Source organism: Nematolebias whitei, chromosome 1 (genome assembly GCF_014905685.2).
Source record: "Nematolebias whitei isolate Nwh7 chromosome 1, NemWhi1, whole genome shotgun sequence".
Classification (NCBI taxonomy): domain Eukaryota; kingdom Metazoa; phylum Chordata; class Actinopteri; order Cyprinodontiformes; family Rivulidae; genus Nematolebias; species Nematolebias whitei.
This window is the reverse complement of record NC_056498.1, coordinates 86,346,773-86,370,875: the sequence shown is the minus strand read 5'-3', so window position 1 is coordinate 86,370,875 and position 24,103 is coordinate 86,346,773. Positions and strand designations below refer to the sequence as shown.

The window sequence follows — 24,103 nt, the reverse complement described above, 5'->3', positions numbered from 1 at the left end:
GAGGTGGAACACCTGGAGAGCTGGTGCAGAGAGAATAACCTTCACATCAATGTGAAGAAGACAAAGGAGATGATTGTGGACTTCAGAAGGAACAAAAACATCTACACCCCCCTGAACATAAGAGGATCTGCGGTGGAAGTGGTCTCCAGCTACAAGTACTTGGGTGTACACATGAATGACAACCTCAGCTGGAGCAACAACACCACCAGCCTGATCAAGAAAGCTCATCAGAGACTCTACTTCCTCAGACGGCTGAGGCGAGCTGGTCTGGGAAGCTCAGTCCTCACCTCCTTCTACAGGTGTGCAGTGGAGAGCATCCTGTGCTCGAGCATCAATGTGTGGCATGGAGGCTGCACAGCTGCAGAAAGAAAAGCTTTGCAGAGAGTGGTGAAGGCTGCACAGAAATCTGTTGGAGTCAGTCTCCCCACCATCACAGACATCTACACCTCCAGATGCAGGAAGAGGGCCACCTGCATCATGAAGGACCCCACCCACCCAGCACACACACTTTTTGCCCCACTCCCCTCAGGAAGGAGGTTAAGGAGCATTAAGTGTAGAACCACTAGACTGAGGAACAGCTTCTACCCTGAGGCTGTTAGACTCATGAATCTCTAACTAGAATAATCACTGTGAAAAACCATATCATGTTGCTGCTGATCTGTTTCATGTTGCTGCTGATCTGTTTCAATGTTGATGTGTTCATGCGTGCACATCTGCTCACAGACTCATGTTCATGTTTGTGCTGATGTTCAATGTTTTATGTTATGAGTGCTTAGTGTATATTTAGTTGATGTTTTTCTTAGTTCATATCTTAGATGTTATTACTGTTTTTCTTATACATTTTATTGTTGGATGTAACTGGGACCCTGTGTACATAATTTCGCTCCACCACATGTACCACATGAGGTGCGAATGACAATAAAGAAACTCTGACTCTGACTGACTCTGATTGCTAACAGTCCTAACATACAATAGCTTTGATGTGAATGCTTTCATTTATGCTTGCGTTCAATTTGCATCCATCTTTCTAAGCACTGTATACTATTTTTATGACGAAACGAGATGAACAATAAACCAAATAAAGTCAATTTCTTTTGCTTTTTTTGGCAATACGATTAATAATTTCAACAATTTGCAAAGCAAATAGCTTACAGGACCTGTAAGGTGCATCACCAGCTGATGTGACACCAAACTGCTCAGTGGTTTCACCACTGGTGACTGTTGTGCGTTCTGAATGGTTAATTATTTGCAGGTTCAACTCTCAGTCATTTGAATGGCCATGCATGCCAATAGTGTCCATATTTCTGTGTCAATGTAATATCTAGTTAACAACATGAAATAAAGTTATAAAACTTACAATTTTCTCTTCTTGTCCTGGTGGGTTCCTGAGGAAGATGCAAAGAGGGGCAAAGAAAATATCCACTATTCCAATGATGGTCATCAGCCAGGGGAAGCCAATGCTCTCAGCTATGGATCCTCCGATGGATGGACCTGTCACAGGAAATAACAACAATCTGGTGCATTTGCCTGGCAACAAAATCCAAATCCTACATTACTGGTCAGGTATTCACCTGAGGGCACACTGCACTTCCACAGGATGGTAGATAGACACATTCATGTAGAAGCAACAGTTTTATATTTTACATCATTTAAAGACTAAACGAGTTAAATAAGAGTTATTTAAAAGAAATATTCCGTCATACTGTTGCCATAAAATAATAAATTAGCATAGACTGTTTAGTACAGTTAAACTTGTTCATTCTGTTAAATGTTTATAGTTGAATCTTAAAAATACTGCATTATTTTTTCTTTTGCATGAATTGACAAAGTTGCAACAAGTCTCATGTTAGAAGATGCATTACTGTATTACTACAAAAATACTCTGTAGTGTTCAAGCCAAGTGGTGAAGAAGGAAGAAACAAAGACGGTCCTTGGTCTTTTTAAAATAAGCAGTACTCCAAGTATTTTATTGTGTTTATCCACAATGGTGCTTCTGTTTGGTCTTCCTGAGGCCTGCGCTACAAAGGATTGATGTCTTTTGGAGATACCAACAGGCTCAGTTCAGGATTTTAAGTAACACAAAGTGAGTTACTTTCTTAGTTAGTCACTATGGTAACTGATACTTATCCGGAGCAGGTTAAGGGATTGTGCATGTCAACACATTGTCTTTCAACCAATCAATCAACACTATCAAAAAATAAAAAAGGAAAAAAGCCGCTATTGTGGAGCAGTGGAAATGTCTTTTGCCTGCCTCTCAGGTAAACAGTTACAGTATGTTTGACTTTGAGTATGGTCTTCATGAAAGAGACCTCATCAGGACCATTACTTAGGAAAAACAAATGATAACTTCAAAGTTTGTCCCTACAGATCAGATTTTAGACTAGGAACTTATTAACTATAAAAGCCTTCCTTGATTAATCTTAAAACATGAGACAACAGACAACAGGAGAGGGCAGGCGCAGAGCATATGTACCCACTCACTATACTGCTTCATTTGTGCCTCTATGTTAATATGCAATTCCACAGCAACCTTGTGAAATTTTTAAAAATCTGATTAAAATCACAAGTTAATGCCTAATGTTACATTATTGAAAGTGAAATAGCAAAAACATGAATTTGTTTAAAATAAGCTCACTCACTGGACTGGAGTGGTTTTAAAATATATTTTCCTTATTTAATGCAATTTAATAAAAATCAGAATAGCCATTTGAAAGTATAAGACATTGTCCATACTCTGGGATATTTTTTTTAAAATGTTGATGTTCTGCTGTGTTTCCACCACCTGTCCACACACAAATTGAGTTTTTGGTGAGGAAATTATATATAAAAAAATAACAATAACAAAAGAAAATGTGCAAAGTGGGAATTTTTGAAAATAAAATTTTTGGTGGCCTTGTGAACTAGAAATATAGAGCTTTTCAGAAATGACAATACAACAACCTATTTTATCTATGCCTACTACCACTTTGTGTCCTAGGTCAAACCATTATGGAGCCTTTTGATTTTTTTTTCTACAGCTTTCTCACTTTATCCAGATCCTGTCACAATTAATCCTTAATCATTATCCAACAGTTAATGAGAAAAATGAAAAGAAATTATATATTAAGTGTAAAAAAAAAGGTTTGGGAGAATTATTAGCAAAGCTAAAACGTTGGTTATGTATTGTAACCCCAGATTCTATGAGTATAGGCGTAGCCCTTTAAGGCCCTTGCTAGTGGGTTTTATCCCGTCACGCAAAGCGTAGCACTGAAAACTTTAGTCCACGCCCACCTGTCGTGTGGGCCCCACCCGGTCCGTATAAATTACGTTGAGAGTGGGTAATCGGCTCCCAAATAGCCTTTTCTTCAGCCATTTAGGAGCCAGTGAGGCCCAGAGTTTAAAGGGCTATGCCTATACTCATCGAATCTGGGGTTACAATACGTAACCAACGTTCTATTTCGTATAGGCTTCGCCCCTTAAGGCTGTCGCTAGTGGGTTAAATGGCGAAGCAGGATGTAGTCTATGCCTCACTGGGTCCGTTCAGACACCATATGAAGCGCCTGCTTGCACCAAAAAACATTTCATCACTCAGCGCTCCATGTACGCGCTGCGTAATTATGCGCACCATGCATAGACGCGCGCTGCGTAATTTACGCGTTCCGTGTACATGGGCGCCCCGGAGAGAAAAGTTTGACGGGGAAAAGGGGAGAGGCTGAAAACATTGAACAGAGCAAATCAACAGCTCTTCAATATGAACAGGTTAATAATAAATGAACTGATTAGTAATCAAATGAACTGATTGGTAACAGTAGTCATGAACTGCTTAGTAACATTAGAACAAGATCAACAGTCACAAACTTGTGACTGATAATAAATATCTCACACTGTAATTGCATGCAGTTGTAGTATGTCAGGACAGCTTTGCTGTAGACACACGACTAAGTAATTATTCTTAAAGCTAGTTCAAGCACAAAGAATATTAATTGTTTAATTACAACGGATTCTTTCTTTTTCGAGTTAAATTTCTGCCATGTGACCAAGATAACTGTGAGTGGATTGTTTAATCAGTGACATGAGACGCCATTTTATCTTTGACCCATCAGAATAAATGTGGTAATTTATTTAACAGAATCAAAATTTAACATCAAAACATGTACACATTGATTTGCTGATCTGTTTCTGATTAATAAAAACTTGGCACGCTTTATTAACATGACAACAGAACATTACTGATCGAGGCTGATTCGCCTCTGAAGGCATCTAGATTACTGGCAAATAGAAACGTTAAAGAGGAGAAATAGAAGTGTTTAAAGATTTAAAGAGGTTTAGATGGAAGCTATGTGTGAAACCAGAACTTTGCACCCTTCCTCCGACACCCACTCAGCTTTCCGGTACACTTCAGGACGTGCAGCGACTTTGTTACCTTAGCAGAGGATGCATCCACTCCGAAACAGAAGTCCATTAGTACGATCCCTTTACAGCGTCTCCGGTTAAAGTAGCTGGGAATCTTTAGAATAAATGCATATACTCAGTTCCACTGAATAAGCTTCCTTAGAAGTGGCGCATTTACTGCTCGGGTTGAGTGCACAGCGATGCGAGCCGTGACTCAGCTAAAGGGAGGGACCCCTTGGCACACAGTCCCATCCGTCCGCTCCAAGTTCTGAAGACTTAGGCCTAAGACTTAAGACTCCCACTGAGTTCAAGCACTGAACTCCAGGACTGCACTTCAGGACTGAACTGAGTTCCAGGACTCCAGGACCGAAGTCCAGGATCGAACTCTAGGATCGAACTGAATAGTTCCACGAAGTGTTCCTTTTAAAGGGGTATACACTTCCTGTTACATGGTACTTCCTGATTGGTTGAAACAACCAGCAGGGGGGTGGTTCTAGTGATGTCAAGAGGGTCACTAGGAGTCAAGAGACAGCAGGAATGTTTACGAATGGTTAGTACAGACGGAGAAATGTTATGACGAAGTGAGACAAACGCAGGTGCCAGTTGAAGATATTTACTGTCTGCTAGTTTTAAAAACAAGACACTTCGTTCCAATAACTTGTCTCTGTTTGTCTCTGACTTTTGACCGACATCACTACTCCTCATTCAGACAGATAACTAAAAATGCACACTTACTTCGTAAATAGACATTTAAACTGTATGATCAAAAATCTGCTGAGGTTTAAAAATCATTAATACTGTTTCACAGTTGATTTAAATGAGTGGTTCACTTCAACATTTAGAAATGGTATGAACTAAACACACATTTGATTATCAAGATATTCTAAAATAGTAATGATAATGTAAAAAAGAACAGTGTTCTTTCAATTGATTAATTCAGGATACAATTAAATAGTCTCTTGATGAGATAATTTGTATTTCTGTATTCAAATCAATGAAATAACAGTTCCTGTCCCCTGAAGGTCTTCAAAGACAGGTTGAGGTTGGAGGCCTAGTTCACTACAAAGTCAGATGTAAGTTTAAATAAAATTCCATGAAAACAAGATTCATTCTGTTAAGGCGCTGAGAACAGAATGCACCATGGAATGTGCCGACACATCACGCAGATAGAAGCGAATAAATGAGTAGGGCGATGACCACGCGGCCGCAGTGCAAATATCCTACATTGTCATACCATTATGCAAAGCTGTCGAAGATGCGATTCCTCTGGTCGAGTGCGCCTTGAGGTTTTCAGTGGGCTCTAAACCTGATGCTCTGTAAGCTTCAGAAATGGTCTCACACAGCAAACGGGCTACCTGCAGAGGCGTCTCTATAATGCACAAACAAATGTTGAGTCTGACGCAGTGTGGCCGTGCGTGCTAAGTAACATGCCAATGCACGCACAGGGCAGAGGAGGTGAAAAGATGCTTCTTCTTCTGATTTGTGGGGAGGGGGGAGAAACCCCTCCAACGTTATCATTCTCGATTTAAATGAGCTTGTGATGTTTTTAGGCATGAACGCTGGGTTAGGTCTCAGATCAGCTGAGCTGCCATCAGCTTGAATCCTGAGGCATGACGGAGCAACAGAAAGGGCAGATAAATCACTCACTCTCTTCGCAGACGTCAAAGACAACAGTAGGGCTGTTTTAAGTGACAAGAATTTAATCAAAACCTGATCTAACGGCACGAAAGGAGCTTTGATTAGGGCTTGCAGAACCATTGTTAAGTCCCACTGTGGAGCTAGTGGACATGACACCGGTCTATGCCTCCATACACAATTTAGAAAACGCTTCATCAGCAGGTGATTAAAAACTGTTCTGTCACCGAAGCCTTTGTGACAGGAAGAGATGGCTGCAGCATACGTTTTAATTGTGCTGAACGCCAAATTTCTGTCCATCAGCTGCTGCAGAAAGGACAGCACGTCACCTAGTGGACATGAGATGGCCTCTACACCTTTCTCCGTACACTAGCATTAAAAAGCTGTCCACTTTCATGTGTACAGCGCTGTGGTGGAGGCAGAACGTGAATCCTGGATTGTGTACACTACTTCTTGAGCGAGACCCATCTTCTCTAAGCGGATCCGCTCAGCAGCCAAACCCAAAGGTGCTGGCCTATTTCTGGGTGACTCCTGATTGCTCCTTCCGCCTGGAGGAGAGCATCCTCCCTCCACGGGAGTTTTTACGGGCGACCTGATAACAGATGTTGCAGGATTGGAAACCACGGGGCACTCACATGCTCGGGGACTATCAGAATGGCTGACAGTTCTTCCTCCCGAACTTGGTTCAGAAACCTTGATATTAGAGGGACTGGGGGAAATGCGTAAAGGAGCATTTTGGGCCATGGACAGTGGGGAAATGCGTGCACTCCTAATGATGGATTGTCCCGTGGGCTCATTGAAAACCATAGCTGACACTGCGCATTCTCCCGTGTGGCAAATAGGTCCACTTCTTTTTGGCCAAATTTTTCCCAGATCTGAGAAATCAGCTCAGGATGGAGACTCCAATCCCCGTGGAGCGGACCGCCCCGGACATTATGTCCGCTCCTCTCTTCAGGACGCTGAGGATGTACACTGCTCTGATGGAGAGCAGGTTTTTGTGTGCCCAACACAGCAGCTGCCTCGCAATGTGTAACATTTGGGCTGAGTGCACGCCCCCCTGCCGGTTTATGTAAGCTGCAGTCACCTTGTTGTCTGTGTGAATCAAAACAGGCTGATTCTGCAACACAGGAGCAACACGTTGAATCACATTCAAAACCGTGAGACATTCCAAAACGTTTATATGAGCTGCTGTGTGAGGTGGCCACAGCACCCCCACCGCCTGAGACAGGCAAGTTCCTCCCCAACCTGACAGGGACACGTCTGTGAAAACTGAGGCGTGTGATGTAGGTCTGCTGATAGGAATTCCCTCCGACAAAGTGAGAGGATTTCCACAATGTTTCAGGTTTGTTCCCACGGAGGGGGGCACAGAAATCATCCACCTCTTCTGCCTTACCAGATCTATGTCTAGACAAGCGAACCACCTCTGGAGGCATCTCATGTGGAGTAAGCCCAACGGAACCACCGCGTGAGCTGACGACATCGTTCCTAACAGTTTCACGATTGAGACAGCTGTCACTACTCTGCCAGGCTTTACGTGACGGAGCTGGTTTTTTAGAGTTTCAACTCTCGTCTGTGATAAATGGGTAAAATAAAATGAAAACATTATTCAGAGAATAAAGTGTCTGATTCCAGCCCGACTGTCAGTTTGAATGATCTCACAGCGGCTCTTCACACATCCTCCACACAAAACGAGCCGGTGACCTCAAAACAGGGTTTTATAAGTCACTGCAGCTCGAGAAAACACACAAAATGCTCGCTTGACACAGCAGCTAAAAATGAATGTTTTCAACAGACTGAGCCCAGAAGAAAACCTCGCTCTCAGCCCAGGTTTTGTCTGACCGCAGTGGGGACAAATGCGTTTCCTCATGGCAGCTGCAGCCTCCACCCAAACGACGTCACATTTCTGGAGGCGCATACACCTCCCCTCAGCGCACGTTAGCTCACATCAACCCTGATGCAAGCCCGCAGCCTGAGCGCGGCACAAAGGTGCTTCCAGGGCCCTTTCGGCAAGGCCTCCCCTTGGGTCGCTTGGAGCACGTCTCCGCAGCACATGACGGCGGTGGAGGCCTTGACTTGGTTGACGTCCGTAAAAGACATGACACAACACAAAAACGCGTGCCCGCTCCCAGAGCGTTACGCGGAGTGGCAGCGAGCGTGCTCCCTGAACAGATGGATGGACCGTCTTATCAGCAGGGGTCACAATCTGCAGTTCGTAGCTCAACCCCCAGCGTTCAGAGGGATTATAGAGATGGTTCTGTCATCTCTAGAACAGATCTCGTCCCTCCATGCAGAAGTTCAGGAACTACTGGTAAAAACTGTAATTTCCAGGGTTCCCAACGGAGAGGAAAACACAGGGTTTTACTCATGTTACTTCCTGGTTCTGAAACGGACCGGAGGAATGAGACCCATCCTGGATTTATCTGTTTTTAACAAGTCGATCATGGAGAGACAGTTTCACATGTTGACAACCAGACAGCTGTTAGACAACATTCACCAAAACGACTGGTTTACCTCCATCGATCTAAAAGACACCTATTTTCACATTCTAATCATTCAGAAACACAGAAAATTCCTGCACTTCTTCTTCCAAGGGACCCAGTACCAGTACAACAGGCTCCCGTTCGGTTATTCCCTCGCACCACGTACGTTTTCAAAATACGTGGAGATGGCTCTGCAGCCGCTACACAGAGCAGGGATGAGAATTCTGTTTTACCTGGACGATCTGTTGTTGCTGACCTAATCCAGGCAGGAAGCAGTGGCGCAAACAAAAGCGCTGATGTCACACCTGTTAAACCTGGGCTTCGCTATAAACTGGGAGAAGAGTTCAGTTCTCCCAGCCAAGATGATCGTTTATCTGGGGGTAGAGCTAAACTCAGTCACTATGAGGCCATCATTGCACACACACACATCCTCCACAAGAAGTCATTTTTTAAATCTTCTCCCCCGTGAGCCCTGTGGCTGGTTGTTCTAGGGCGGCGCCTGTTGGCGGTCTCTGGGGAAACGCTGAGCCGCTGGTTGCCGGGATGAGAAGGTCTGTTCTCTGGTGGGAGGGGCCAGTGGCGGAGTGGGGCAGGAGGACGCTGCTGCAGCTGCGGAGCGTCTCTGCTGCTGCGTCTGGCCACGATGATCCCTCCAGTGGGGGGGGGGGGGGGGGGAGTGCGGCTTCATCAGGTGGCACACAGTCTCCGACACCTCCTCCGACTTCTTCTATTTTTCAAGCATGGCCTTGAAATTGGCTCCGAATAGCGCGTCCGTTGTGATGGGGCCCTCCAGCAGGTCTTTCTGCAGTTTCTCCGGCACGGAGGGGGAGTGTCGGAGCCAGGTTGACCTCTGGATCATTGTCATCCAAGCAACGATGTGAGACAGGCAGACAGCAGAGGAGGCGCACAAGTTGAGGATGACGTCAGATGCCTTGCAGAGTGAGCTCTTTGTCTCCTCAGGCAGGTCTGTTTCCTCCAGCCTCTTGGAGATGCTGTAGGCCAGTAGAGCGACATTGTTGTTAGCTGCTTCGAGTGCTTCCGCCAGGCTTGGCTCCAGGGGGGGGGGGGGGGGGTACCGAGGGAAAGTTCTGCTCAGTAAACCCCTCCACTCTGGTGATGGGACCGAAGGTGGAGATGGGCGCTCTCAGTTTACCAGGTCCGGCCGCAGGCTTGTTCCAGTAGGATGTCACTGCTGGGAAACGAGGCCAGATGGGATCAGAGTGGCAAGCTGGGGTGGAGCCAAACCTTCCCGCTAGATCATCTGATATGGGCTGGTGGGAGGAGAGGGACAGAAAGTCCCTTCGTGTCAGCCGCCTCCTGGATTATGCCGGGCATCTCCGAGAGGAGGGCACCAACGGCTGGGAGTGGTGTGGTCACTGATGCGGAAAAGCCCGGGGGGGGGGGAGCATCCGCTCGTGATGGCATTGTCCAGCAAACAGTCCCTTGCCATGGAGAGGCACTCCTTGACGTCAGCCTCGAACAAGGCTGCTCGCCTTTGCCTCTCCTCAGGAAAGAGGAGGCCACAGAGACGGCAGGAGGAGGCGAGGTCAGCGTGACGGGGACCCAGGCATCCTTCGCAGGTTTCGTGCTGGTCAAAACTCAGCATGTAGCCAGTCTTGCAGGACGGGCACAAGCGGATGGTGTTGATGCTGGACATCGTGTTCTTGGAAGACCAGTGCTGGTTGCTTGCTGAAGAAAAATGGGAGCCGATTACCCGCTCTCAACGTAATTTATATGGACTGGGTGGTGCCCACACCACACGACAGGTGGATATGGACTAAATTTTTCAGTGCTACGCCTTGCGTGAGGGGTAAAACCCACTAGCGAGGGCCTTAAAGGGCAAAGCCTATACGAAATAGAACTGTTCTTGCTCTGTATTTTATGTCATTCAAGTAAAAGTTCTTGCCATCTAGTTGCATGGCATGGGAATTTTAGTGTTTTTGTTCATGTGGTAACTTGGACATTGAGGAAGAAAATACACAAAGTTGACTGAACTTTTTATTTAATAATGTAGCAGTGGTGTTAATCAGCTTATTATTTTGTATTTGTTTGCTTGTTTGTTTGTTTTGCTAGGCTTTCTTTCATTGTCATCCTTGTGAGTAGCATTTTAATTCCAGCTCAACCTGTTGTATATAAATGTGTACAAATCTGGTGTAAAAAAAAATTCTGAGTGCACTTGATCTGTTAGTCAACTTTGTTATACAACTGAGCTGGATATTTACTGTTAGGGTTAGTTGAGCCACATGTCCAAATTAAAACTTGATATATTGCACATGCTTCGTAGTATAGGCCCCTGTTCTATTTCTATAGGCACAGCCCTTCAAGTCTATCACTAGTGGGTTTATCCCCTCGCGTGCAGCACAGCACTGAAAACTTTAGTCCACGCCCACCTGCTGTGTGGGCCCGAGCCCTGGTCAATATAAATTGTCGTGAGACTGAGGTTCAGCTCCCCTCTTTCTTCAGCCAGCAAGCAGCATAAAGAAAACTAAAAAGCAGAAGATGATGACCAGCAGAGTGATTCACCATTGCCCAGCTCCAGGACTGGATATATCCTCAGCTCCGACCTGCATGCCATCTGCGAGGGCTGTCTCAGAGCAGAACACACCGGTCAAGCCCTGACACAGCAGGCTTCCTGCATGTCCTACAAGCTTCTCACACTCGAAGGTAAACAATGCCAAGCAGCCATCCTCTTCAGGCGAGGAAAGTTTCCAGCTTCTAAAAAGCTACCCGCTGGACAAGGTCCTCAATTTCTTTGATGTGAGGCAAGATTCGGACTTTTCTGTCGCCGACAAGGAGACAGCTAGCAGCCTCACTCCCTCCTCTCAGACAAGAGAGGAGCCGAGAAGGGAATCCCTGACATCACTGCTACACCATGTCAAAATTCACAGATCAGTGTCATCCCTTTCTAGACAGATCTCCAGACAGATCAGCCCTGGGCATGATGGGCTGGGCATGATGTCAGCAGTGCTTGTAGTGGTTCTGCTGGGTTTGTTAAACATGAGATTCTTGCAGAGATGATTCAATTGTATTCACATCGACCCCATACATCACAAATGACATGTAATTACCATTCCCCCATCAGTAGGGGCAGATCTGAGTAGCTGGGGAAACTCCCAGATCCTGTTAGAGGGACCATCTGTCCCAAATGGTATGTGTGTGGAGGAGTGGCCAGCCCATATATCCACATAAACATGGTAGAACTCCTCACAGTGGGGAAAGTGATCAAACATTTTGCCCCATTACTATAGGGTCAATACGTGGTGATCCACATGGACAACAAGACGGCAGCAGCCTACATAAATTGCCAGGGAGGTGTGTTCTCAGCTCAACTGTTAAATGTAGCCAGAGAGCTTCTCTTTTGGACATGCACACATCTGCGCTCCATCAAAGCAATTTACATCCAGGGCGTTCTAAACAGAGGAGCAGACATTATGTCCAGAGGAGTCCCTCAGGACAAGGACTGGAGCTTTCACCTGGACCTAATCCTCCAAGTTTGGAGCAGGTTCAGAAAAGCAGAAGTGGACCTCACAAGAGAATGCTCAGTGCAAACTATTTTTTCCATGAACCCACGGGACGAACCAACACTGGGAGTGGATGCATTTGTACACAAACCATGGCTGAAGAAATGATTTATGTTTTTCCTCCAATCCTGGTAATAGCACGGCTATTGGACCGGGTACGGGAGGAACTGCTGAGAATAATTCTGATTGCCTCAGAGCGCACGAGCGCATCATGGTTCCCAAGCCTACAAAAGCTGACAGCAGGTTAGCTGTGGCAGCTGCTGTGGCGAGCAGCTGTTCTCTCACAGGCGGGGGAAACAATCAAGAATTTTCCAGTAATAGGCCAGCGCCTCTGGGTCTGGCTGCTGATTGGGAATGCTTAGAAAAATGGGTCTCTCTTAGGATGTGGTGCGCACAATTCAGGGTGCATGGGTAGCTTCCACCACTGCTTGTTACACATCTAAGTGGACAGCTTTTCAGCAATGGTGTATTGAGAAGGGCCTGGAACACATTTCATGCCCTTTAATCTGTATATTATACTTTCTGCAGTTACTGATGGACATAAACTTGGCTTTCAGCATGATTAAAACATACACTGCAGCCATTTCCTCCTGCCATGAGGGCTTTAATGATAGGACAGTATTTAATCATCCATTAATGAAACGTTTCCTGAGTGACGTGTGCAGACATAGACAAGTGTTGCGCACCTCGGTCTAAAAAAAAGAAACTGTCCAGATGACCCGACTGAGAATTATTGGATTTGGTACCCGGATGATTGAGCATGAATTTTGTTACCTCAGTGTCACATTATAATTAGCGCATGTCCTACACTAACTGGATAAAGAACCATTTTAACCTCTAGATCAAACACCACTGAAGTTTTTGTCACTTAAAACAGCACTGCTGTTAGCTCTGATGTCAGCAAAGAGAGTGAGTGATATGTCAGCTCTGTCTGTGGCTCCTGCATGCCTCAGAATCTAAGGAGATGGGAGCTCAGCTGTACTTCACCCAAACCCAGCTTTTACACCTAAAAGCATTACGAGTTCATTTAAATCCAGAATTATAATGTTGGATGGGTTTTTTCTCCCTCCGCATAACTCTCAGGAGGAAGCAAATTCGTCTCTTCTTTGTCCAGTGCACATGCTCGCCTGTTACGTCATGCGCACAGCCACATTACGTAAATCCGAGCGCCTGTTAGTACATCTCAGAAACTAGTCACAGGGACAGCCATTATCTGCCCAGCACCTATCACAATGGTTAAGTGAGGTTGTACCACAGGCTTATAGCTCTTCTGGACTCCAGCCTCCAGACGGACTCAAGGCTAATTTCACTAGAGGAATTTCAACCTCAATGGCTCTGGACGGAGGAGTATCAATATAGGACATTTGTTCTGCGGCTTTTTGGTCATCATCAATCCCTTTCATCTGTTTTTACCTGAACAATGCCCCCAGTTTTTCTCTGACCCATTTAGTCCTCAGCATCCTGTCTGAGTGACAACACAGTTGTTCTCATTAAAGCTCTCCAACCTGCTCGTTTTCCAGCAGCACATGTTTTTTGACACTTCATTCTCTGACTGATGAAAAATTTCTGTCCTTCCTGCCACCCAGCAATAAGAACAGGACTTGACACCCCAACGCTCAGACTGACGCAGAGGCCATGCTTCTCTCTACCGATCAGCACGCACCAGGCACACCGACTTGGTGGTGCGTAATTTCGTGTGATCCAAGGTTTAACGAGTTCATGACTATAAGCAGACATCTGTGTGATTGTGGTTTTGGACAGAACCAGTGAGGCATAGACTATATCCTGCTTCGCCTTTAACTCACTAGCAATAGCCTTAAAGGGCAAAGCCTATACGAAATAGAACGTTGGTTATGTATCGTAACCCCAGATTCTATGAGTATAGGTGCAGCCCTTTAAGATCTGGGTGTCACTGGCTCCTAAATGGCTGAAGAAAAAAAAACACTATTTTGAGAACCGAACTCCAGTCTCAGGACAATTTATACTGACTGGGGGTGGAGCCCACACAGCAGGTGGGCGTGGACTAAAGTTTTCAGTGCAGCACGCACATGGATAAACATTTTTTTCTTTTTTTCATTCAACCTTTATTTATACAGGTTAGTTCTCATTGAACTTCAGTTATCAGGCTCCTCTCTTGTGGAACCAACTTCCAATCTATCTGTGAGGCTGACACATTGTCCAGTTTTAAGACTAGGCTTAAGTTCTATTTTGTATAGGCTTCACCCTTTAAGGTTATCGCTAGTGGGTTTATCCTTTCGCATGCAGTGCATCACTGAAAACTTTAGTCCGCTCCCACTGGCTGTATGGGCCCCACCCCTGGTCTGTATAAATTACGGTGAGACCGGACAATTGGCTCCCATTTTTTCTTCAGCCAGCTAGCACTGTCAGAAGAGCGAAGAAGAAGATGTCCTGCACCAGCACCAGCACCATCCGTCTGTGCCTGTCCTGCCAGACCGGCTACATCATGAGCTTTGACCGGCACAACATCTGCAAAGGATGCCTGGGTCCCCGCCACGTCAACCTCGCCACCTCCTGCCGTCCCTGTGAGTTCCTCCCTCCCGAGGAGAAGCAGAGACAAGCAGCCTTGTTCAAAACTAACACCAAGGAGTGTTTTTCCGTAGCGGGGCGCTACTCGCTGGACGACGCCATCGCCTTTTTTAACGCAGCGCTGCACAGTGAATCGGATGATTCCTCCGAAAAAGGCAATGCTGGCAGCAGCTCCACTGCCCCTCCCTCCTGGAGAGTGTAGTGATAGAAGAAGGATGGCCGAGCAGATGCTCAGCCACCTCGGGTCTTCCCATGTCGGCGACCACTTCGCTCCCAGCCATCGGCGCCACCCTCTTGGAACTGCCCGGCATAATCCAGGAGGCTGCTGACACAAAGGGACTTTTCATCCCTCTCCTCCCTCCGCCCCGATCGGATGATCTGGCTGGAAGGTTTGGCTCCGCCCTGGCTCGTCACCCTGATCCCATCTGGCCCCACTTTCCAGCTGTGACATCATACTGGAACGAGGCTGCAGCTGAGCCTGGCAAGCTGAAGGAGCCTGTCTCCACCTTCGCCCCCATCACCAGAGTGGAGGGCTTTACAGAACTGAGTTTTCCCTCGGTTCTCCCTCTGGAGCCAAGCCTTGTGGAGACATTCAGGGCAAAGGCTTCCAGGATTGACCAGCGACCTGCCCCTCCAGGGAAGCACGACCAGACAATCACAAAGCTCTCCAACCGAGCTCATCAGTGTTCATTCCAGGCGGCTGCGGCAAACAACAATGTCGCCCTGCTGGCCTTCAGCATTTCGAAGAGGCTGGAGGAAGCAGACCTGCCGGAGGAGACAAAGAGCTCCCTCTGTAAATCCACCTGTGTCATCCTCAATCTGTGCGCCACCTCTGTGGTCTCTGTCCTGCATCGCTGCCTTGATGACCATGATTTAGAGGACCACCTGGCTCCACCTCTCATTATCCATGCCCGAGAGGTTGCAGAGGGACCTGCTGGAGGGCCCCATCACCCCAGATGCACTGTTTGGGGCCAACTTCAGGACCATCCTCGAAAAATCGCAGAGGACTGAGGAGATCTCAAAGACGGTATGCCACCCAGTGACATCACAGTCCTCCTCCCGCCTCTGTTCACACATTCCCCACACAAAACAAGCCGGTAACCTCTAAACAGCATTTCAAAAGGCACCACAGCTCTGTAAATCTCACAAAACACTCGTCTGCCACGTCAGCTAAAAATGATGGTTTTCAGCAGACTTAGCCCGAGAAAATCCCTCGTTCTCAGCCAGAGCCCAATTTCTGCTGTTTCTGTCCATTCACCGAGCAGTGGGAGTAAACATGCTTCTCCATGGCAATATCAGCCCCCCCGCCCCCGAATCTCCGAAGCGGGTGGCGGCGGTAGGGGCTCTAGCTTGGCTGACGTCCATGAGAAACATGACACAACACAAAAATGCATGCCCGCTCTCTGAGCGTTACTCAGAGTGGCAAGGAGTGAGTTCCCTGGATAGGTGGATAGACCGACTGATCAGCAGGGGCTACATGCTGCAGTTCGCAGCTCACCCCCCACCGTTTAGAGAGATTATAGAGACGGTTCTGTCATCTCAGAACAGAGCTCGTCTTTCCAGTCAGAAGTTCAGAAACTCCTGATAAAAAAAACGTAATTTCCAGAGTTCCCAATGGAGAGGAAAATATGGGGACTTCTTCCTGGTTCCGAAAAAAACAAGAGGGATGAGACCCATTCTTGACCTGTCCATCTTCAACAAATTGATCATGGAGAGACAATTTCATATGCTGACAATCAAACAATTGCTGGAGAATGTTCACCAGAATGACTGGTTTGCCTCCATAGATCTGAACAACACACATTTTCACATTCCCATCATTCTGAAACACAAAAAATTCCTGCATTTCTCCTTCCAGGGGATTCCGTATCAGTATAACAGGTTTGGTTATTCCTTCGCCCATAGGCATCACAACCATTATATGTGAAGGGGACAAGTCCCCCCCACATTAAAAAAATGTGCATTTGGACCCCCCCACTTTTACTATGAAACATTAGTTCAGGCGGCGCAGTTTCTCTTTCTTCGTGAACAAATCCATTCCACTTGATTAATATGAGAATACTCAATCTAATAAAACTCTACTCCAGGTTTTCCTGGTTACCTCCACCTTTACACACAGAGCAGAAACTGTGCAGGCAGCAGCTACTGAGTCTCCTGCTTCGGTAGAAAACACGCACAGGTGCAGGAGATGGAGACACCTCTGTGTTGCTCACTCGCCAGTTTAGCGAGCTTAGTGCGAGCAGTTGTTGACCAGGGGGTTGATCATCAACATATATTCATGTTAGGAGGATGCTTGAGTGCAGCGCTACGTCTATAGCATGTTCTCTTAGCAGTAACTGTGACGCTGTAAGATGCTGCAGGTGTAAGAGATGCTGTGTGTTCAGGTGCATTAAAGTTGAAATGTCTTTAAAACCCCACAGCTTATTGTCCTCAAGGTTCATGAGAAACATCATTTAGATGAGTAGTGTTGAACACAAGTAAAAATGTCTAGTGGTGATATTTTTTATTTCTCTATAAACACAAATAGTGCAGATCTGATACTCTGTTTTAAAGTGTATTAAAGTTAAAATGTCTCTAAAACCCACAGCTGAATTTACACAAACTTGGTGAGAAATATGCTTTAAATGTGTGGAATTAAAGCAAATCTAGGTGAAATGTTGCTTTTTTTGTGTATTAGTGTACATTTCTTTTGCGCACATGCACGCACGCACACACACGCGCGCACACACACGTGCACAGACCTACACACATCGTTGTGTCCCCCCCCCCCCCCACATTACGGATGCTTCTGACGCCCTTGCCTTCGCCCCATGCACGTTCTCAAAATGTGTGGAGACGGCTCTGCAGCCATTACACATGGCAGGAATGAGAATCCTTTTTTATCTGGACGATCTGCTTTTATTAGCTCGGTCCAGGCAGGAAGCAGACGCACAGACCAAAACGCTAGCAGTAAACCTGCTAAACCTGGACTTTTCTAAAAACTGGGAAAAAAAAGTTCAGTTCACTCGTCCCAAATGATTGTTTATCTGGGAGTGGAGCTAAACTCAACCACAATGAGAGCCCTTTTATCACAGCCAAGAGCCAACGCTTTGTCAGTTCAACTCACACCCGTAGCGTAGTGACAGCTCTGTCTGTCATGCGGTTCCTAGGGATGATGTCAGTGGCTCACATTGTGGTTACGCTGGGCCTGTTTCATATGAAACGCCTTCAGAGATGGTTCGCCCACCTGTGCATAGATCCCATGTGCCAGAAAACACCAATGATTTCTGTGCACCCCTCCGTGGGAGCCGATCTGAATCACTGGGGAAACCCCCTCATTCTGTCAGAGGGAGTTCCCATCAGCAAGCCTATGCCACACATCTCAGTTTTCACGGACAAATCCCTGTCAAGTTGGGGAGGAATGTGTCTGTCCAAGGCGGTGGGAGCACAGTGGCCAGACCACATGTCTCTTCATATAAATGTGCTGGAGCTTCTCACAGTCTGGAAAGTGACTCAGCATTTTGCTCCTGTGCTGCGGGATCATCATGTTCTGATCCACAAATACAACAGAGTGACAGCAGCCTACATAAACATCAGGGACGCGTGCACACAGCGCAACTGTTACACATCGTGAGACAGCTGCTGTGCTAGGCACACAGAAACCTGCTCTCCATCAGAGCAGTGTACATTCCCGGCGTCCTGAACAGAGGATCGGACATCATGTCGAGGGGCGGTCCTGGCCACGGGGACTGGAGCCTCCATCCCAAGCTGATCTCTCGGATCTGGAGCAGGTTCAGCCAAGCTGCAGTGGATCTGTTCACCACACGGGAGAACGCCCATTGTCAGTTATGGTTCTCACTGAGCCCACGGGATGACTCACACTTTTGCTCACAGCTCGTGGCCAAAAATGCTCCTTTATGCTTTCCCTCCAGTTCCGCAGATCTCACAGACCTTGAACCAAGTTCAGAAGGAAAAGCTGTCAGTCATTCTCCTAGCTCCCGAGCGCAAAAGTGCCCCATGGTTCCTGAACCTGCAGCAACTGGTGTTGGGCTGGCTGTGGAAACTGCTGTGGAGGGAGGACGCACGCCTCCAGGCAGGAGGAGCAATCAGGATCTACCCAGAAGTAGGTCAGCACCTCTGGGTTTGGCTGCTGAATGGATCCGCTTAGAAAGGCTGGGCCTCGCAGGATGTAGTGTGTACGATCCAGGGCGCATGAGCCGCTTCCATCACAGCGTTATACATATCAAAGTGTACAGCTTTTCAGCGATGGTATGCAGACATAAGCGTGGAGGCCATCTTATGTCCACTAGGTGGCATGCTGTCATTTCTGCAACAGCTGATGGACAGAAATTTAGCGTTCAGCACAATTAAAACTTATGCTACAGCTATTTCTTCCTGTCATGAGGGTTTCGGTGACAGAACAGTTTTTAACCACCCGCTGATGAAACGTTTTCTGAAAGGTGTACAGAGACACAGACCTGTGTCATGTCCACTAGCCCCCCCAGTGGGATCTAGTGATGGTTTTGCGCGCTCTGATTAAAGCTCCTTTTGAGCCTTTAGATTAGGTTTCACTTAAATTTCTGTCATTTAAAACAGCCCTGCTGTTAGCTCTGATATCTGCAAAGAGGGTGAGTGATTTATCTGCTCTCTCTGTTGCCCCCTCATGTCTCAGAATTCAAGATGACAGCAGCTCTGCTGTACTGCGTCCTCATAATTCTGAGGAGGAAGCAACATCTTACCTCCTCTGTCCCATGCGAGTGCTCTCGTGTTACGTGGCATACACAGCTACACTGCACCGCTCTCAGCATCTGTTCGTGCATTACAGGGACAGCTCTGCAGGATGTCGTCTATCCATTCAGCACCTCTCACACTGGTTGTGTGAGGCTATTTCTGACGCTTACATTTCATCTGGGCTGGATCCTCCGGAGAATCTCAGAGCGCATTCCACCAGAGGGATTTCATCCTCCACGGCTCTGCATGGAGGGATGACAGTGGAGAATATTTGTACGGCAGCTGCCTGGTCATCTCCATGTTCATTTATTTGTTTTTATCTATGTGATGTTTCCACTTTCTCCATGACCCATTCTCATCTCAGGGTTCTAACAGAATGATTATTATTTTTTTCATGGAGCCTCATTTTGGGCTCACATCAGGCTGCACGCAGTCGCAGTGTGAGATATTTATTATCAGTCACAGTTCATGATTACTGATGTTATTGTTATTAATCTGTTCATCCTATGGAGTTGTTGGCCTGCTCTGCTCATCGTTACATTGTTACAACTTGTAACCGCCGTTGTTCCTATTCACAGCAGCAGGTCTGTTATCTCAGCCGTTCTCTCACCAGAGATCATTCTTTTCTATTCATTTCAATTCAGTTTATTTATGTAGCGCCAAATCACAACAAAGTTGTCTCAGGGCACTTTACAGAAACATTCACATACATAAAAGTCAAGTCAAGTCAGATTTATTTATAGAGCACATTTAAAACAGAAACTGTTACCAAAGTGCTAAATGCCAATTAGTAAAGTTCTCTATCTAAGGAATCCAGCAGACAAGTTGAATCTTGGCTTCGTTGCAGTCTCCCATCCTGAGCAAGCACAATGGCAAAAGTGGAAAGGAAAAACTCCCTTTTAAAAGGAAGAAACCTCCAGTAGAACCAGTCTCAGGACAAGCAGCCATCTGCTTTGATCGGCTGGTTGAGAGGACAGGAAGGAGAGACAGGTGCGCTGCTGCGCATGGAGTGCGTAATTTCGCACATAGAGGGCTGAGTGATGAAATGTGTTTTTTGCGAGCAGGTGCTTCATGTTTGTGTCTGGATGGACCCAGTGAGGCATAGACTACATCCTGCTTCACCTTTAACCCACTAGCAATAGCCTTAAAGGGCGAAGCCTATGCAAAATAGAACATTGGTTACATACTGTAACCCCAGATTCTATGAGTATAGGCACAGCCCTTTAAGCTCTAGACCTCACTGGTTCCTAAATGGCTGAAGAAAAAAGCTATTTGGGAGCCCATTGTCTGGTTTCACTGTAATTTATACGAATCGGGGGTGGGGCCCACACAGCTGGTGGGTGCGGACTAAAGTTTTCAGTGCTGCACTGCGTGCGAAGGGCTAAACCCACTAGCGATAGCCTTAAAGGGCTGCGCCTATACTCATAAAATCTGGGGTTACAGTACGTAACCAACGACTCTCCTTTTTGCTACATCCTATAGTTAGGGTCGGCTTGGGTTTCCTGAGCTGTCTCTTAGTTATGCTGCTATAGGCTTAGACTGCTGTAGGACAAACTGACCACATTCTTTTCACTCTGCTACTGTCTTTACGTACTCTGCTCAACCTGTTTTGTTATTTTTTCTATATTTAACATGTGTTTTTTTGTCTTTCAGATACACCTGGACCTATATCTGGACCTACTATTCTCTGTACGTTTTTCTCTCCTTTCTGTCCTCTCAACCCAGCCGGTCAAAGCAGATGGCTGCTTGTCCTGAGCCTGGTTCTGCTGGAGGTTTTTTCCTTTTAAAAGGGAGTTTTTCCTTTCCACTGTTGCCATTGTGCTTGCGCAGGATGGGAGACTGAAACGAAGCCAAGATTCAACTTGTCTGCTGGTTTCTTTAGATAGATAACTTTACTAACTGGCTTTTCTATGTATGTGAATGCTCCTGGAAAGTTCCCTGAGACAAATTTGTTGTGATTTGGTGCTATATAAATAAACTGAATTGAATTGAATTCAAGTGAATCTCAGGGACTCATTTACTAGAGAGACCTGTTACAAACAACATACAGAGTAGATGAGGAAAAGAGAACAACAGGGTGGAGGAAGTAAAAAAAGCATGTCTCACTCCATGTCCTGGCCGGGCCACAGTGTAAAAAATGCAAAGAAAAAGACCTCGTAACATAAACAGCAACATCCATCCATCCATCAATCCATCCGTCCATTATCTTTTACCCGCTTCTTCCATTTTGGGTCACAGGGGTCGCCAGTGTCCATGTCCAGCAATCACTGTGCGAGGGACGGGGTACACCCTGGACGGGTCGCAAGTCCATCACAGGGCCACATAAAGACAAACAACCATTCACTCTCTTACTCACACCTAGGGACAATTTTAGAGTTACTAATCAGCCTAACATGCATGTTTTTGGTCTGTGGGAGGAAACCAGAGTACCCGGAGAAAACCCATGCATGCATGGAAAGAACATGCAAACTCCACCCCATACCGGGATTTGAACCAGGAACCTGCTCGCTGAAAGGCAGCAGCTCTATCAATTGCACCACCGTGCTGCCCCAGCAACATACAATTACATCATAATACATTTATGCATAGAAGGTCAACCAAGGTGGTGACTTGTTCATGAACACTCTTGGACCTTTTGTATCTTTTTTTACATTGTTATGGAATTGTTTTGTACTTTTTTTAAATGAATAAACTTTATACTATACCATAAACACTCCAGAAAGTTCCAAAGTTCTGATATGATAGTACACTGTCTATCAGCAGCACAATTCTGATAAGGCCACAGATATCCTTGGGAGGGGGACAGCCAGGCAGAGCTTCTTAGTTTATTCAAGGCCAGCGGGAAGGCCAAATTCAGATAAACAATAATTGTTTTAGGCAGGCAGACTCTATTGACATGTCTGCCTTCAGTTCTGCTGGTACACGCAATGGTGAACCCTAACAGCCAAATCTGTGGATATTCCACTGGTTTGTGCTTGTTAGCTTTCTCCAAAGTCGAATCCTTCATGCCAGCAAGTCCTAGGAGCTTCAAGTGGCCCACAATTCTCAGAAATCGTGTCTAACTTATGGTTCAGCTGGCAAAGCACATTAGTCTGAGAGCTCGAAGCATTGAGTAATCCTTCAAGCTGGCAGCTTTCCTATTGCCAAAACCGCTGCCGCTACCCCTAGTTATAGCCTTAAAGGGCTGCGCATATACTCAAAGAATCTGGGGTTACAATATGCAACCAATGTTCTTGCTTTAGACATAATTGATGTAGTTTTCAGCCAGTGTTTTTGAACAACTCCATAATCAGCAGTTTGACAGTGAGTAAGAATCTAATAAGTTCCAGTACCCAACATAGATATAATTTAACATCAGGTTTAGCCTGTGTAGCATACGGAACAGGCATGTGTTTTATAGCAAGTAAGTAAGTAAGTGCTATGGGTTGTCATCATTGTATGTTCCCATACAATGATGAAATTAGTTCTCTGCATTTAACCCATCACATGTGAAATACACCCAGATGGAGCAGTAGGCAGCTATGTAAACGACTGGGGAGCAAATAGGGATTATCTTGCTCAATATCAAACTAATGTTAAAGAAAAAAGTACAACAATAAAAATTAGTGTAATTTAAAATATGACTAAAAATTCAAAGCAGTAAAAGCATATAATGTGCGCAATATATTTGTGTTTTTATTTCATTTTATTTATTTTTTGGTATGTGTATGAGTAAATGAGTTTCTGGCTTACCTAAAGCAAATCCCATACAGAACGCCACGTCAGCAATGGCATACACACTTCCATACACAGACACATGTCGCAGGTCCACCAAGTAACCCATTATAGGCATCATAGAGGAATCTACCATTCCTGTAACACAAAGTTATCAGTAATAACTGCCTCTTCATGAATAGACTATTCAGCAGTAAAATCAGTAATTTTAATAGACGTACCAATAGCAAAACCAACACCAAAGTTTGGAAGAATTAAACCATAGATGTCACTGGCAAATGGAACCTAAAAAAAGAAATACATAATTTAAAAAAAAAATCTATTATAATACATTTACACTTGTAATTATTATACAATAGTGGAAAAAAACCATAGTTGCCTGTAAGTCTATTGTAAAAAATAACAGGAATGACAATATCAGGATGAGACGTTCCTGTTGTTGTAAACGTATTTATGACATTTATGCTCATAATAAGCTTCCCTCATACTCACACATAATACACTGAACCCAACCACCACCATTCCAATGAGAGCACAGAGCCATCTGCAAAGGAGAGATGTGTCATTAAAGCAAAAAACACTTTCACTACAATCAACTGTAATAACACAAGTAAAAAATTAAAGTTAGTTTAATGTGGGTGTAACAAAAGGCAGATCTTTTATGCAACATTACCATACCATTTTATTTATAGAGCACTTAAAACAGCTACAAGGCCAACCAAAGTGCTGTACAGACAGAACAATAGACAACACACGAAGCAATATACAAAATGAAGTAAATCAAAAATATGGACATAAAAACGATGCAGATAATAAATATGAGGACAAACCAGTGTGGAGCGTACAGGTTCAAAACACAGATCCTCTGGTTTTGAAAGCTACTGAATAGTAGTGAGTTTTTAAACAGGATTTGAAAACCGAGAGGGAGGGGGCCTGTCTGACAAGCAGAGACAAAACATTGGTTTTGTGTACTTCATATATGTTTGCTTAAAGCTAAAAATTACTCACTTATGCCCTTATGCCTTGTAATTTGAAAAATGCAATTTAATAAATTGTTCAATGTTTTCCTCAAGGCTTTTTGCAGTGCAGATGGTATAGACCCTATATATATATATATATATATAT

At 45.4% G+C, this 24,103-nt stretch overlaps 1 protein-coding gene across 1 annotated transcript in view; it reads right to left on the bottom strand.

Moving 5' to 3' along the window:
* Window positions 1-1,148: 1,148 nt before the first annotated feature.
* Window positions 1,149-24,103, bottom strand: part of slc18a2 (solute carrier family 18 member 2) — a 69,361-nt gene continuing 46,406 nt past the window's right edge. The window contains exons 11-15 of the mRNA XM_037674397.1: window positions 23,471-23,522; window positions 23,200-23,263; window positions 22,997-23,116; window positions 1,358-1,491; window positions 1,149-1,157 (exon numbers count right to left, since the gene is read on the bottom strand). Coding sequence (XP_037530325.1) covers window positions 1,149-1,157; window positions 1,358-1,491; window positions 22,997-23,116; window positions 23,200-23,263; window positions 23,471-23,522 — 379 coding nt within the window. The remainder of the gene's footprint in view (window positions 1,158-1,357; window positions 1,492-22,996; window positions 23,117-23,199; window positions 23,264-23,470; window positions 23,523-24,103) is intronic.